This window comes from Cottoperca gobio, chromosome 10, assembly GCF_900634415.1.
Source record: "Cottoperca gobio chromosome 10, fCotGob3.1, whole genome shotgun sequence".
NCBI lineage: Eukaryota > Metazoa > Chordata > Actinopteri > Perciformes > Bovichtidae > Cottoperca > Cottoperca gobio.
This window is the reverse complement of record NC_041364.1, coordinates 20,093,343-20,109,363: the sequence shown is the minus strand read 5'-3', so window position 1 is coordinate 20,109,363 and position 16,021 is coordinate 20,093,343. Positions and strand designations below refer to the sequence as shown.

Here is a 16,021-nt window from a genome sequence, read left to right as displayed (position 1 = left end):
CCATTTGTGCTTACCAAGTCTGTCCAGAGTCTTCCCCCACCCCTTGATCCAACTCACCACCAGATGGTGACCATTTGACAGCGCCCCTCTCTTCACCCGAGTGTCCAAAATATGCGGCCTCAGATCAGATGATACGATCACAAAATCTACTATTGACCTTTGGCCTAGGGTGTTCTGGTACCATGTACACTTATGAGCATCCTTATGTTCGAAAATGGTGTTTGTTATGGCCATTCCATGACTAGCACAGAAGTCCAACAACAAACGACCATTCGGGTTTAGATCAGGGAGGCCGTTCCTCCCAATCACGCCTCTCCAGGTGTCTCCATCGTTTCCCACGTGCGCGTTAAGGTCTCCCAGCAAGACTACGGAGTCTCCTACTGGAGCCCCCTGCAGGGATCCATTCAGGGTCTCCAAGAAGGCCGAATACTCCGAACTGCGGTTTGGGGCATAGGCACAAACAACAGTCAGAGTTTTCCCCCCCATAACCCGAAGGCGTATGGAGGCGACCCTCTCGTCCACTGAGGTGAACTCCAACGTAGCGGCGCTCAGCCGGGGGCTTGTGAGTATCCCCACACCCGCCCGACGCCTCACACCTTGGGCAACTCCGGAGAAGAATAGAGTCCAACCCCTATCCAGGAGTACGGTTCCAGAGCCAAGACTGTGCGTAGAGGTAAGCCCCACCAGATCCAACTGGTAGCGCTCCACCTCCCGCACTAGTTTACGGCTCCTTCCCTCACAGAGAGTTGACGTTCCACGTCCCCAGAGCCAGCCTCTGCTGCCCGGGTCTGGTCCGTCGAGGTCCCTGACCATCCCTGCCACCCGTCTGACAGCGCACCCGACCCCAGCGGTTCTTCCTGTGAGTGGTGGGCCCACAGGGTGATAGACTCGTATGTATCTATTAAAAGGAAATGGCTTTAGGGATCTGGGGACAGCAATGTCTGTCTTTTGGTCTCCCCCAATTCGATCTAGAATGAAATTATTCAGCCACTATTGGACGAATTGCTTGGAATTTTGTACAGATATTCATGATGCCCAGAGGATGAATCATAATGACTTTGCTGATCATCTGTCTTACCTCTAGCGCCACCATAAGGTCAACATTTTAAGTTGTAAATACCGGCAACACTGGTGATTTACTATCACCTATCAAAATGTATAGTTGCTAAACATTAGCATTTTATCATCGTCATTTTGAGCATGTTAGCATACTGACATTAGCATATGAAGTGGCTGTAGACTCTCTGTGTTGTTTTCTTATGTCTAGTTGGGATATGCTCTTTAGCATGTGAATGGGAATATGATCTGAGTAGTGCTATCTAGCAAACAGAAAATCTGGATGACAGGCAAACACATGGACTGACTGACCCATAAAACAACTAAATGTCTGCCAAGTTGACTGACTGACTGACTGATTAACTTGCCATTTTTTATCCATTGCTTTGCAGCTGCTCAGTCCTGCAGTGAAAACTAGTTGTCCATAACGCCCGAAGTGCCAAAATGTGTAACTGCGCCAATTCTGTGGCTACCCACCGGGAAGAATGGAGGTAGAGAGAGGAGAGGAATGAAAGATAAGAAGCAGGAGAGCACTGTAGGGGAAATGGAAAACGAGGTGATGCAAAGAAGAAAGGGGCAGGGCGGCGGGTGCGGGGGGTGGGGCGGAGATGAGATGAAGTGAGATAAGACGGATAAAGTGGAGAAATGAATACAGAAGCAGCAGGTAAGATGGAGCACACAAAGAGATGGAGTGAAAAAGAGAAGAAGAAATGAAAAGGGCAAAAGCATGTTAAAAATATATGTGAATGTATGTAGCAGCCTTACAGCATGCAATAATTATTATTTTGCTTTGAAACACATCCATTTTACAGATGTTGTGAATCATTAAAAGCTTTTAATATGTGAATAAAGAAATTATAACAGCCCGTCTGTCTATTCACTGTAAGCTGGGTCCGTAAGAGTCCATCCAAAAAAATAAACCTTTCACTGGTGCTGTAGTGTTTTCATTATTAACATTTTTAGACATGCTACTTCAAGCTACTTCAAAAGAATTAGGCTGAAAAGCAATTATTTTAAAATGTTGCATGCTCTATTCAAGAATATTACAACTAAACAAACTTTGACTACGTTGTGATTTGTAAAGTAATGGCTTTTACCTCCATTGACTTGCGTTAAATTGCTCATGCTTGTATGCTTGGAACTCCGTCCTTTAATATCCTGAAACAAACTAAAGTTGAACACACATTAAGGACCTATGGTTCATGATGAATTGGATACTGTGAGTGAATTTAAAACCTAAAATATCCCTTTAAGACTGACTAGCAGATGTATCCACTCTAGATTTAAGTGCTCAAATGTCTGGCAAGCTGGCTAGCATAGAGCAATAATCGCTCACTTAACACACACACATTCACTCTAAGACCCTGCTGGGCAGAGGAAAGCTGAAGACGATGATGTCATGACATAAACAATAGCTCATTCAGTTTGGCGCTGGTGGTCAGGAAGCAAGGCCGTGCTTAAAGGACAACATCTGTAGACAGGGGGGGGGAGAGAGAGAGAGAGAGAGAGAGAGAGAGAGAGAGAGAGAGAGTGAAGAGAAACAGAGCCGACATCTTAACTCCTCGGTTCATCCAATACCTCAAACTGAGCTGTGGAAGCACCAGGAGAGTCTGTGAACAAATCCCAGCAGTTAGTCGAGCGGATCGTGTCGGAGGTCTGTGCATCTTTTTGGCATTCCAGTAGGTTTGTAACAGAAACTGTGCAGGGGGAGAACAAGCCACAGGGATTGTGTACAAGCCAGACAGACAGACCTATAGCCATAGTTCAGGTTACATGGCTTTTCTCATATGGTTTCTGTTACCACCTCCCCCTTCAGTGGCTCTGCACTGTCTTCCTCAACCTTCTTAAGTGCTATTAAGATAATTAAATGTAAGAAAGTACCGTCAGCTGTTGCTGTATTCCCCACAATTCCTCTGGGTCTATGCAAATGATGGACAAAGTGGATGAGAACGAGATAATAGTATAAAATGTCATATATATCAGCTGGCTATCTGAGACGAAGAGAAGGATACTCCTGCTGTGCAGTTCATCTAAGTGATTCATTATACTGACAGGCACCCTGTGTCTTATTTCCATACTGCTGTATACATTTCAAGTGTTAATCTTGCATATGAACCCACCACACTAGTCCTACAAATTCTGTTTCCGGTCAAAAAAGGTATTTTGTCATGCATAAACCTTGTGTAATTTGGCAGCACAGAGGTTATCTCTCCCTACTGTGCAAGTACGCTTTAGGCAAAATGTTTAAAGAAAGCAAATACCCCAGCTGCATTGTGCAGGTCTGCTTCATGAACTTTGCTGTCTGGATTTACCAGGCTCTTATTCACTTCCAGCAGGAGAAGGAGCTGTCTCATTTCAAATGCAACAACCCTGCTTAAACAGTGACTGCATAAAAATGTAAAAGCTATCCCACTGCATCTTTGAATTTTTTTTAGTACTGCCTTTTTGTTTGCTTGTTGCTGTTTAAGCCTGTTGTGTGAATGTAATTTACGCGCTGAAGGGCACAAAACTATCCAACCATGACAGCTTTCCTTCTCTCCTTCTCCAAAGATATGAAGGATTTTGAGCTGAGTAACATGAGCCTAGTATTTTGTGTTGGTTGGTTGGGTAGACGGGTAAGTATTTTCCTGCCAACAGAGTTTACATGTATAGACAAATGACTTCCTTTTGAACCAGCAGACCAACCACATTCACCCCCAACCAACCTCCCTGCCCCCTCTCTGAAGGGCCCACAGCTGGGTCTCACCATGCTCACGCCACCTGCTGGTTGAGCCAAGGTCAAAGCCGTTTGACTTCAGGACAACAGTATGATATCTATCCAAAGCCTCCACCGCCTGGCAGCAACAGGACACACACTAAAATATGTAATTTAAGCATGCAAAATATAAAATAGTAGTAGTAGGTAGTTCAAAAACATGTCCACTCTATATCTAAGGCTGTGTGTAAGTCATGTTTCCTCTACAGGGACAGTTTGATTATAGTGGAACAGTTGTTACTGTGCCATTGTGAAACATGCAGTTAAATATTCCTTCAGGATGAACAGAAAGTGTGTATTTTAACTGTTACGTTCAGCCAGATTAAAAGAATGAAGACTGCAGCACAATCTGAACGTCAGTGTCTGGACGACACAGAAAAAATAAACATCACAACTACGATCCTTCCAATATCTGTACACATCATGATGTCTGGGTAGTTATAAAAAAACTGCGTTTAATTCTATTAGTAAAAACAGGCTCTAGTTGTAATACGGTATATTGTACATTGTTGGAGTTTTACTTAAAAGCTCCTATGTGAAGGATTTGAACAATTCTGATTTTGGTAATTCCGAGTGCTAATATAAAAGAAGACATTGTGTCAGACAGCGATGCAGCAATTCCCATTTTCCCATCACCACGCAGTAAGAAGCGTGTATCTTCTCACCTAGCTAACCTATACAGCTCAGCCAAGGAGGAAACATTAATGTTAACATCTCGCGCTGTAACGAGCCTCTCATCCACGAGTAGATGCAATCTTTTTGCTGGTGTTGTTCGGTATTAAAAAAAATTGTTCCTACATGAAACTGCTCACCGCAAAGTCTAGGGATTACCTTGAGTAACCGGGACATGATTTATGGAAAGAGAAATTGCTTTTGAGTTTTTAAAATGTATTTTTTTGGCCCTGTGAGCACCAGTCGAGTTCCATCTAGTTCCATTATATTGGAGAGAATGCAGACATTTCCACGGCCGATATCTCCAACACTCGGAAACTCACACCAAAAAGAAACAAAGTGTATTTTTTGTTTTGAGGTGAACTGTCCCTTTAAGGGTGCTATAAAAGCCATATTAAATTCATAAATAACTAAACATAGGACTAAAAACTGGAGTCCTTACCTGACAGAGTTGATCATGGCTCCACAACCTTCCATGGCTCTCTGGGAGTCTGTGTGGTATCCATTAGGGATGGCCCAGCGTCCGGTCTGGCTCAGCACAAACTCTGACCTGCTCCCTGGTATGGTGGTCCTCAGCGGGCTTCCTCCTACTCCAGCGACAGCTCCAGCTCCACAGTTTTCCCCAGCCATGAGGTCACCTGGGGAGTCTGCTCCGGCCTCAGCCCCTTCTTGCTCCTGAACGGTTTCCAGCTCCAGCTCCAGGGGTTCAGGACCCTGTAACAGCGCCCTCTGTTGGATGAGCGGCGTCAGTGGTGCCTCAAAGCTGACGCAGCTGTCTGTCTCATCTGTGAGTGACAGCACGTCCAGAGAGTCCAGGCTGCTGTAGCAGGTCCCGCCCCTCAGCAGGGCAGACTCCACGATGCGCTCGAACGTGGAGCTGAAGCCGTCTTTGTTGTCCACCCTAACCTTCTCCCTCTCCTCCTCCAACTCCCTCTCGTCTTCCTCATCTTCCTCATCCTGAACTCCAACCTGCTCAACAATCTGCTCAAACGCCGAGCTGAAGCTGTCATGGTTTTCTCTCCCTTCTCCTTCTTTCTGGACCTCTTCGTCCTCTTCTTCCACCTCTATGTCGGCCTGTTCTACAGTTGTCTCAAAGTTAGAGCTGAAAGTGTCCAAGTGTGTATGAGTCCCCCCCTCATCTCCTCCCTCGTCCTCCTCACCTGCTTCCTCGTCGTCATCATTCCCACCTATGCCATTTGCCATTTGTCTGTTTCAACGTGGAAAAAGAAAAGAAAAGGAAAGAGTGAAATTATCTTTAGCATATGACTCAAACATCCAGAAGTTTCTTTGTTGAGATTGGCACACATGCAGAGCAGATCATTCATATTCATTGCTGAAATCATTCTTCATTCAGGAAATGTACGCACAATGTGCAAATATTTCAACTTGAATAGCCACACTGACAATTGAAGCAAGATGAAAGATTAAAAAGCACTGTCAAATTTCCTACTTAGTGAGTTGGTGGAAGATCATCTCCCCTGTCCTGTCAAAACTCCACTGTTTCATCCCATTATGTATGCGAATATGAATCTAATGTGGTGCTCTGATGGAGTGAAATAACTCATAAAATTAGCAATTAATAAAAGAGTAAACTGCTTAATTTACATATATGTTAACTGCATTATTGTATCAGTGTGTTATTGTATGACATAAAACCACCAATGTGTAATTTTCTTATCTATTACCTCTGCCAAGGTTATGCTTTCGGTTCGGTTTGTTTGTCGGCAGGTTTACGGAAAGACTACCGGCCCAGTTTTTTATTGAAAAAAGAAACCCATTACATTTTAGAGCGCATCCGAATCACAGTGTGAATACACAAATTAATGTTTCATTTGTACTACAGTAACATTGCAAGATAGGGCATTTGGCCTTGGTGGAGGTCTGCACTCTCTGAGGGCCCATTTAATTATTATGTATTTTATTTGATCTACTTTTTTCTCAAAAGCCTCTCACTAATTAATAGACATGTCTACTTGTGCCACAGTTTGAACTGTTCACCAACCCTTCCCTATCTTTGTTGGTTTAAAATTGGTTTACTGGGTCCTCCGGCTCTTTGAAAATTAGACCATTTTCCTCTGTTTGTTTCCTCTCAGCTCATTTAGTTCAAGCATTTTGCCTTTTCATTTTGTAAATGCAAATTGTGTTAATTATGTACCAGAGTAACAGTACCAGTGTTTGTGTGTGTATCAGTCTGCTTATCAAGCTTATAAATAAACAGCTCATGTGATGTTTTGTGCATGATTGATTCTCTTGTGAACACACATAAAACATAATAATTGTAAGTCGCTTTGGACAAAAGCGTCAGCGAAATGAACATGTCATACTTTGACTCCTAGAGGTCAAAGATGTAGTCACAAGATTTCCACACCCTAACAGCGATATATATGTTGGCAGAGTGCCACAGTAATGATGAGAGATTGAACTAACCGCCCAGCTTGTTGAGGGTGAGTTGCCTCCTCCTCTGTAGACGGTTGCATCTCTTCTTTTTCCTTCCCTTCTTCTTCTTCTTCTTCTTCTTCTTCTTTTTCCTCTTTCATCCCCTCTGCCTCATGTGTTGCCTCCTCCCCCATTGAGCTTAACTCCACATTTATACATCCTTCCCCTCTCGTCCCCTCCCTCTCTTCTTTCGCCCCTCCATCTGTCTGTTGATCCTCATCTCCCCTCTCCTCTTTCAACTCATTCTCTCCTCCCTCATCCTTTACTTCTCCCCTCCCCTCTCCTTCCCTGTGTGTCTCCCCCTGTGCCTCCTCCTCTCCCTCTCTGATCTCTTGTTGTTTCCCCTCCTCTATCTTGTCCTTGTCCACGGCCCCCAGCTTGTCCAGCTCTGCCTGGCTGTGTGTCTCTGTGGGTGGGTCGGTTGTGGCTGTATTGGGCTCCACTTGGCTCTCTGGTGGGGTGGGAGAGGGCAGAGCCTGCCCCTCCTGGGTCATGGTGCTCTTCACTGAGGAGTCTGTCCACCCCGGCCAGAGATGAGGACCAGAGCTTCAGATCAGCAACCAGGGAGGACCCTCTGCAGAGAAAAATAAACAGAGACAGAAGAGACAGAGAGGAAAATCAGCATGAAATTAAAACAAAGTAACAAGAGAAAATGAGGAGATGGAGAAGGAAATCTTATAAAATTACTATAATAACTATGGCAGATACTAATACAGTCATTTGATTATTTCTAGCCTTTATCACAAGTCACAGAGGTCACCTCAAAAGAAACAGCTGCTGTGTTGCAGTGTGTAATTAGGAGTATATGTGTGTGTTAGAGGGAGAAAGAGATGCATATGTCTGAAACACTTTGTCCTCTGCACCATATGATCCCAAAACATCTCTGAAAGGATGGCAGAAAAATGTAGATAAAGTACAAAGCCGATGAACACAGACAGACAGGCAGGCAGCCACAGAGAGAGATTTAATACAGCTCAACTGATTCCTGTCAAAATGATCCTGCCAGCTCATCCGCTCTCTCTGTCTATGTGGAGGTTTCACAGCTGAATAACTAACTATCTGTTTCCGTCCCCGCTGTGACTGTGCTTTGTGTAAATGCATGATAGTATCCTGAGATTTAAACATGTATTCTCATAGTCTAGTGTTACTCTCCCCCGCACTGTTGGCTGAGCAGCAGAGCCCTCTGTACAGCAGGTCTATCCTGACTGAGGCTCAAGGGCAAATGCTAATGAGCAGCTCTTAATTACGGTTCTGAAGAGAGTCAGTAATGTTTGAATTAAGGCAGGCTGATATATTATTCTTTTTATAAAAAATAGGATTTTTTTGTGAGTATAAATATTTTAATTAACATTCTGATGATTGTGTGAATAATATAATAAGTTGCTGAAATGATTAGCTGATTAACCGACTGAAAGATAATTGATTACCCAACAATTTTGATAATAGATTAATTGAAGTATTTATCATTTGAATCACACAATTTTCAAGGTCAGGAATGAACTTTCAATCTCATCTTTTAAGCCAATATAACAACAAGTCCTTATACTGCTCAGAATTGAGCAAACTTTATCTTCTGAGGTGGATTAATGTGATCGAAAGCTTCAGAACAGCTAGTAGTAGGACCCTGTGGGGAGATTGTTTTGGTCAAGAATACAATTCCAGTCTCAAACAATTGGATTATTTTCTATTTGATTTTACATACATTTGTTAATTTACATTATGATGCGCTATATATCACTATCAAAAAGATATTCTTATTTGCATTACAATTTCCCAAACCAAAAAAGAACACATTGTTACATATTTCATGTAGTCTCCATTTGCTTTTATGTGATCCAATGGTACAATGTCAGGACCCGATATTAACCCTTGACAATGAAGAGAAATCACAATAATTCTGCAATTATTCCAACAATAAAGTACATAACGTGTGTGTGGTTATTTGTCCACTTCATTTTGATATGGCTCAGTCAAGCTGGAGTGCATTTAGCAAAACGAATGACGCACATTTTATGAAGCTCAAACCTGCATTGCTGGAGAGGATGTTTGCATTCTGATATTGTTGCAGCCAGGAAGCAGCCCTGTCTGCCTGATACAGACAGTCCTTAGCCTCATTAGATCCTGCTCTGCTGAATCATCCCTAGCAGGGGACTTACAGCACAACGGCAGTAAAACATTTCCTGGGATTCAAGGCTTTTCTAATGGCAGGCAGAAGCAGGTAAGGACCTAGTTAAACTGAAATGATCATACTAAACCCTGCCAACACACTCTGTGGTTTATCTGGGAAATGTCTAGAATTGTTGCTTTATTTTGATCAAAATGTGCAGAAGAAACAGGATCATGCTAGAGAGGAAAGATTTGTGGCAGGCTAGGATCTGAGCCAATTTAGTATCTATGATGTTGCAAGTGCTTTGGCTTAGCCCCTGAGCACGAGGACAACACAGAGGCGTACTAAATGTTTCATCACAGCTGCAAAAAGATGATGCAAATTACGAAGAACCAAGAATGTCAGGAAGATTGCTCCTAATTACAGTAGACCTTTCCCATTTTAGGACCTAATGTTGTCACACAGTCTCAAATACTGACAAATGTCATTGTTGGAGCACTCGAAGCCAAGAATTAGCCAACAACATTATCCTCCTCGTCACATAACAGTGTGAATGAATGGAAACTGTCTTCTGTCACTCTGAGAAGAGCGAGTAGTGTAAAAATAATACAGTGTAACATCAGCAAATAGTATGTATTGGTTTTTTTCACAACCAAGCACGGTGTGTCTCTCTGAGTGACTTCTAATCTTTCTCACTCTGACTGCTGTTGAAAGCGTGATGATCTCAAAGAACTTGACTGATCCTCGAACAAATTGTTTCTGCATACGTGATCAGTGACTGTCCTACTCATTCTTTTTTCGCAAAGGAGCATGGGAATCCTTTGCATTACCTATTAGTCACCAGGCAGTTTGTCTCAATATTAGGCCTACTGTAAATCTGTAGGAACAGCAATCACATGCCACCTCACAGTATGGATCGCATATGATTTATTAACCTCATTATGACACACTAACATACAGTAAAAAATAAATCTGAAATATGTTCATGACTAAATCATTCATGGATCATTATGTGCTTATCAGTGATTAGTATGATCTTAAAATAATCCTAAACTCATAACGAATATTTGGAAATGTTCTAGTCCAATGGAGCTCATATTCACGCACATGTACTAGGCGTATGCAAAAAAGCACAATTTGCATCCATTTAAATGCGATTACACAAAGATGCATTTGCACATATTAACACACAGTCAAATGCACACACACACAAACAAAACAGTGACACAGCTCCATAAATGAAACAGTGAACCGTTATGAAACAGACGTGCAAAGTGGGAATTATGTGTCTGTGTGTGTCTCTCTCTCCCTCTGAGTGTGTCTCCAGTGTCCTGTTTTTTTCCCCACACTCTCCTCTTCATCCGTTCTACATTACGTTTTCTGCCATCTCACAGTCTAACTCCGCTCTTTCTTTTCTCTGTCTCAGCCTCTCATTTTGCAGTAATTGAGGTAAATAGGTCTTATCCACCAGAAAAAAAGAGTCTGTGGAAGTGAGCAGCACAATGTCTGCTGCTGCTGAGCAGGAAGAGAAGATGTGCTCAGGCACCCCGCACAGATGAAGAAAAACACAGTCAATGATAGAGAAAGGGTGTGTGGGGGGCTATGAGACTATGTGTGCATGTATGTGTCAGTCTTTGTGTCTCTATGTATACAATGGAAGAGACTTACTGCATTGCACTTTTGTCAGCAGAACACTGGGACTCTTAAACCTTATCAATTTCCTTTAAATGCGATCAGACCATCTGTCAATCATGTGCACAACACACAGACACAACATGTCCATCCAGGCCTATAAACTATCAATCCAGTGAGGATGATGTGGGATAAAAGTCCAAGTCGCCATTAAATAGCTCTTCTCTGTCTCCTGTGTCTTTTTTATCTTTCTCTAACCCTCTGCCTGTCTTTCTGTCTCACTCAGACAAATGCACACACTCTCTGATACACACACAAACACCACATAGCACACACAGACATGCACCATGGCGTAATTTATTGATCCCTAAAACATAGAGCCACAGTCCACTGGGACTCTCCGCCGATAAGCATGACTGGTCTGTAGAGGCAGAGAGATGCCAAAGAAACAACACTGAGGTAATCAGACTGGAAAAGTAAAAAAGTAAAGAAAGACTTCTTCAGGATGAGCAGACGTCACTGCAATAGAAAGTCCTCCCAGCTGCTGCATTGCATCCTAAAGTTCAATATAATTCAATTTCAAAATTGTGACTTGAACTATTAACTGCAGCTAAACAAGTAACTTTGCCATGCCAGAGTGTTAAAGGGTTCAGAAATGTAGTAATACACTTCCATAAAGTTGGGGGACCCATAGGAAACAGATTTCTTAAAAGAAATGTGAAAATCAAAGCAGCAGAGGTCGAGATATCCTGACTTCTTGTCCCTGGTAAGCTTTAAAAATGCTTGCTCCAACATTTCCCTTAATGCAACCGATAGTGTACACACAATCCTTCAGACAATTATTCCGAGCAGTCAAATATACTTGCTATCGTCGGTAGGGTTGGGAACCAAAACTTGCTCTCCCAGCTGAAACATGGTGCAGTGGAGAGGATTACCCAGCATTCCCTGAGAGTTCAACAAATGACAATCCCATCACAATAGGGAAGAAAATCATGTTGCCTGGTTTTCTGACACAATATGATATGACTTGCAATATAAAGTGATTAAATTATAACCATAACATCATATTACAGAAACTTGTGTTCTTCATAAAAACCTTAATCTCCTAAATTCTTAACCTTTATCTATCTATAAATCTATATATCTATCTATCTGTCGTTTGCTGTGTTTTGGGCAACACTGAACCACCTTTTACTGAGTTTAAGTGGTGGAACAGGCAGCCAATTGACCACTTTTAACTTGTCTGACCTCATTACATTTGTAGTGCCGCCTGCATTCATTTAAAAATAAAAATAAAAAAAGCAATTGTGCAGTTCTTTTGTTTGTGCTCTGTGTCACCGTGAGGCTTTCTTACTGGAAAGCACCGTCACAGTACTGAGAGGGACGTGCACACAGCGTTGGTGCTTCACTGCAGTCAATAGCAGCGAGTTGATTATCTCATCTTCTAAAATGTTAATGTCACAAATTGAATAAGCAGCCAATACAGAGATACAACATCAGTACAGTGTTACATATTGTATAAAGACGGATACACAACAAACAAACAGTTTTCAATTCCAACCACAGATATCATAATAGATACCTTAACCACCACAAGATCACCAGGGCAGCCCTCGAAATCCCTTTCATAAAGAGCTCATTAGCAATCAAAATAAATTCATGAAGCTATCAGCTGAATGCTGATAGCTGCTAATCAGATATGAATACGAAGGACTACCCTCCTCCTTTCTTCATCAGTATATCAGAGAGAAATGCTCAGGAAAAACACTGCAGTATAATACAATAAATGACCTACTGACCCTGTAATATGTAGGCTGGGTGCAGCACTGGCACTGCAGCCAACACACACATACACACACACACACACACACACACACACACACACACACACACACACACACTCACCCCCCCCCCCCCCCCCCCACACACACACACACACACACACACACACACACACACACACACACACACACACAGTGTCACCTTTAGAAAATGCTGTTGTGCTACAAGCACAGATGCAGGCAGAGAGGAAGAAAAATCATTTCCTGGCCATTAGCCTGGGACAGGAAAGCTGGATAATATGGATTTGGAAGAAGTCCAGGGTGTTTTCCTAGCCTGCCCGCCTGCCTACAAGTCACACCATTATGACCACAGAGCCTCCAACTAGCCACACCATCAGCCTACTGGAGCGTAATATTCACCCAGCTCCCAAATCACCCCAATATGTCACTTCTATGCTGTCAAGGTCAACCATTCACTTGCATTTGTCACTCTAAATGCTTACATCTAAATACATGCTCAGAGTAATGTGGTGATTTATCTTATTTTTCCCTGGGCATTTCCATTTTGTCATGCAAATTCACTCTTTACCACACACACACACACACACACACACACTGCATATTCTTTCTCATTTTGGAATTTTAGTTCATATAAATGAAGTATTAATGTGTTTTACATATTTGCAAACCAAACAATTAATGTTCTTATTATATACATAATATAATAATATAATTTTCATACATTTTCACGGTCTGAAAGATTTTGTTTTTGTTTTATGTTGCATCCTAAAGGGTTTTGGTACTGTTGTTTCTGATCAACCATTGTGTCAGTAAAGTAATTGTGTAGGGATAAAACACAGAGATGGACAATAAGAGAGAATCAGTTTGGTCTGGAGCTGCTGCTGGTGTGTCTGGAAGTCTGACACCTTGGGTTCAAGATGATTACATTGGATATAGCTGCACTTTTGCCTGGGAGAGCCCACAGTTGTATGGGGGGAATGGATTACATTGGATCTAGACTAGACGTGTAAATGTCTATAATTAAGATAATAGTGACTTTGCTTTGGGGATGAAAAATAAGCTGCTATCAAACACCTGCTTTAAAGAAGCCACCCACATCCTGTAGAGGCAAAGATACTGTACGTCTAATCAGTAGTCTTAGAGTAAAATAAAATCACTATATTTCTATAATATTCTAGGTACTTAGATTGTGATCTTTAAATCTCATCAGCGCTTCAGTTACCTTTAAAATGTAAATAGAATAATAGGATACCCTTTAAAATGTATAATGAGGTTACTATGTGCTCGGTTCTCTTTCCAACACGTCTCCCAATACACTTAAAAAGACATAAACAAACACCAGATAGACCAGGCTTATTGTCTCTCTCCGTCTGTGTGTGTGTGTGTGTGTGTGTGTGTGTGTGTGTGTGTGTGTGTGTGTGTGTGTGTGTGTGTGTATGTGTGTGTGTTGTGAAAGAGAGAGTGAGAGAGAGAGCACAGCGCGAGACAGCCATATTCTCCCAGCCTCCTCGAGCCCGTAACCATGACAACAGGATGGCTGGGAGACACGGTTCAAGCTCAATTGAGGCCGGTGCCTTTCTTTTCCTCCAAAATAGACCTTGGTCGGGTTTCAAGATCGACTTGTCATCCTAAAAGCGGAAAGGAAACGCTTTTCTCTTTTTCTTTTCGGGTGGACAGAGAGAGAGAGAGAGAGAGAGAGAGAGAGAGAGAGAGAGAGAGAGAGAGAGAGAGAGAGAGAGAGAGAGAAAACATAAAATCCCACGGCCCGCACGGTGCATATCTTTCAGCTCATATTAGCTCCACAAACACTGCTGTCCTGCAGCCTGCCGGTGCAAGCAAGCAGCAGGCTGTGTGTGCATTTTTTGGTCACAGCTTGAAAAATAGGACGCAACGCACCGAAACTAAAATACACGATATCTAAGAATGCACTACGTTATAATTACCAAGCAAACATATTGTTTAGCCCTAACACAGCCCTACTAGCTTAAAATTATAACATGTTAAAGAATAATGTATCGTTTCTTCACTCACCAGTAAAATGCGTTCAGTCAGAGGCTGAAAATGAGAGTTTTGCGGTGTTCCTCTCTCTACATCCACACCGGGGAATAACACTGACAGACGGACTCTTTTTTTCTCTCCACGCTGAGCGTCCTTCCCACAGCTGCCCCCCCCCCCCCCTCTCACCGGTATGCGCGTGCGACCGTTGTTCACGGCCGCCGCTGCCTCCGATGCTTGTGGTGTTTGTCTCGCGCCTCCGCGCTGGCTGGTATCGAGGCTCGCGCGGGAGGTCCGGGCGGCGGAGAGCGATTACTGAGCGGATTGATGAATGGCTGGGTGCACGGAGGCGTCCTCTCCGCCTCCTCCTCTCTGTGGAGTCTCTGTGTGTTTGAATGGCAGCTGAGAAATTGTAATTCCGCTCCTCGGACTGTTCGGGAGCACCATCACTCTCCCGTGGTTACCTCGCGGTGTGAACGGGACGTGTCTCGAGGGCCTGTTGATATCAGACACTGTAGCCTGCAGGGAAGATTAGCACTGACAGTTGTGTTGACACAAGTCCTTCTACTTTCTGACCACTGGTGATATAACTGCCTGGTCCTAGACTGTATTAAAACGCCATTAAAATGGGTTGGATTTAAACTTTATCAAAGGAGCTGCATTCAGAGTAAGTAAAGGGTGTCAAGTGGTTCCCAGACTTACTGAGGTCCATGAATGTCCAAAGGACCTTGGGAGGGTTCCAGGATGTTTTCAGAAGACTTTGAGTTTATTTATTTCACCAGACAGGATCGTTGGGAACACATATGATTGGCGGAAGAGGGTGGTGATGGCCGAGTGGCCTAGTGGTACGGCTTCCAAATACAACACTAGATGGTTGTGTGTTCAATACCAGGGCTGCCATTGTGCACATGAGCAAGGTACTTAACCCTAAGGGGGAGATGCTGTAGTTGGATTACTGTAAATCGCTCTGGATAAGAGCATCTGCTAAATGACCTATAATGCAAAAAAAAGTTTGGAATTACCAGAAAAACAGTCAATGCTGATGATTTACAGACAGTCAAATAGTTCTGTCCAAAGTCTAAAGTACTGCAGCTATCATATCCAGGATGTACCATTGGTCATGCTGTAGTTTGGCTTAAATAGGAATTTGATGTCTGCAAGGGAAAACATGACCCATGAAACAGTCAATAGCATGCTTTTATAGATTTTTAGATATGCTACTCAATACAACAAATAGTTTAAAAACTAATCATTCCCAAACAAATGAAAACAAATGCCAAGTCTGCAACTGAGACTTACACCTAAAGTTAATTTAGTGCTTGAATTAGTAAGCAATGTGAATCCCCGACAAATGATGGAGAACTCAGATTTACTTTGCATGATACAGTGCCCATACAATCAGTATCAGATGCTTGTGTTACATTTTAGTATGTTAAATTCTCTTTTATTGTAACAACAATATGTCTCTGACCTTTGACCCGCTGGTTATTGTTAGCCTGTGGTGTTAGTGTTCTAGGAATGAAAGATGTAGAAAACTTGATAGAAATATGACATGTCTGTTTGTTT

The 16,021-nt window shown here is 42.7% G+C and overlaps 1 protein-coding gene across 2 annotated transcripts in view; it reads right to left on the bottom strand.

Annotated features, from left to right (window-relative positions):
• Window positions 1–14,975, bottom strand: part of psd2 (pleckstrin and Sec7 domain containing 2) — a 38,129-nt gene extending 23,154 nt beyond the window's left edge. The window contains exons 1-4 of one of the 2 annotated variants that reach the window (XM_029441466.1): window positions 14,492–14,975; window positions 6,911–7,493; window positions 5,644–5,690; window positions 4,926–5,562 (exon numbers count right to left, since the gene is read on the bottom strand). In XM_029441466.1, coding sequence (XP_029297326.1) covers window positions 4,926–5,562; window positions 5,644–5,690; window positions 6,911–7,413 — 1,187 coding nt within the window. In that variant the 5' untranslated portion in view covers window positions 7,414–7,493; window positions 14,492–14,975. Of the gene's footprint in view, window positions 1–4,925; window positions 5,691–6,910; window positions 7,494–14,491 lie in introns of both variants that reach the window. The other variant, XM_029441465.1, reaches the window with a different exon arrangement.
• Window positions 14,976–16,021: the final 1,046 nt, after the last annotated feature.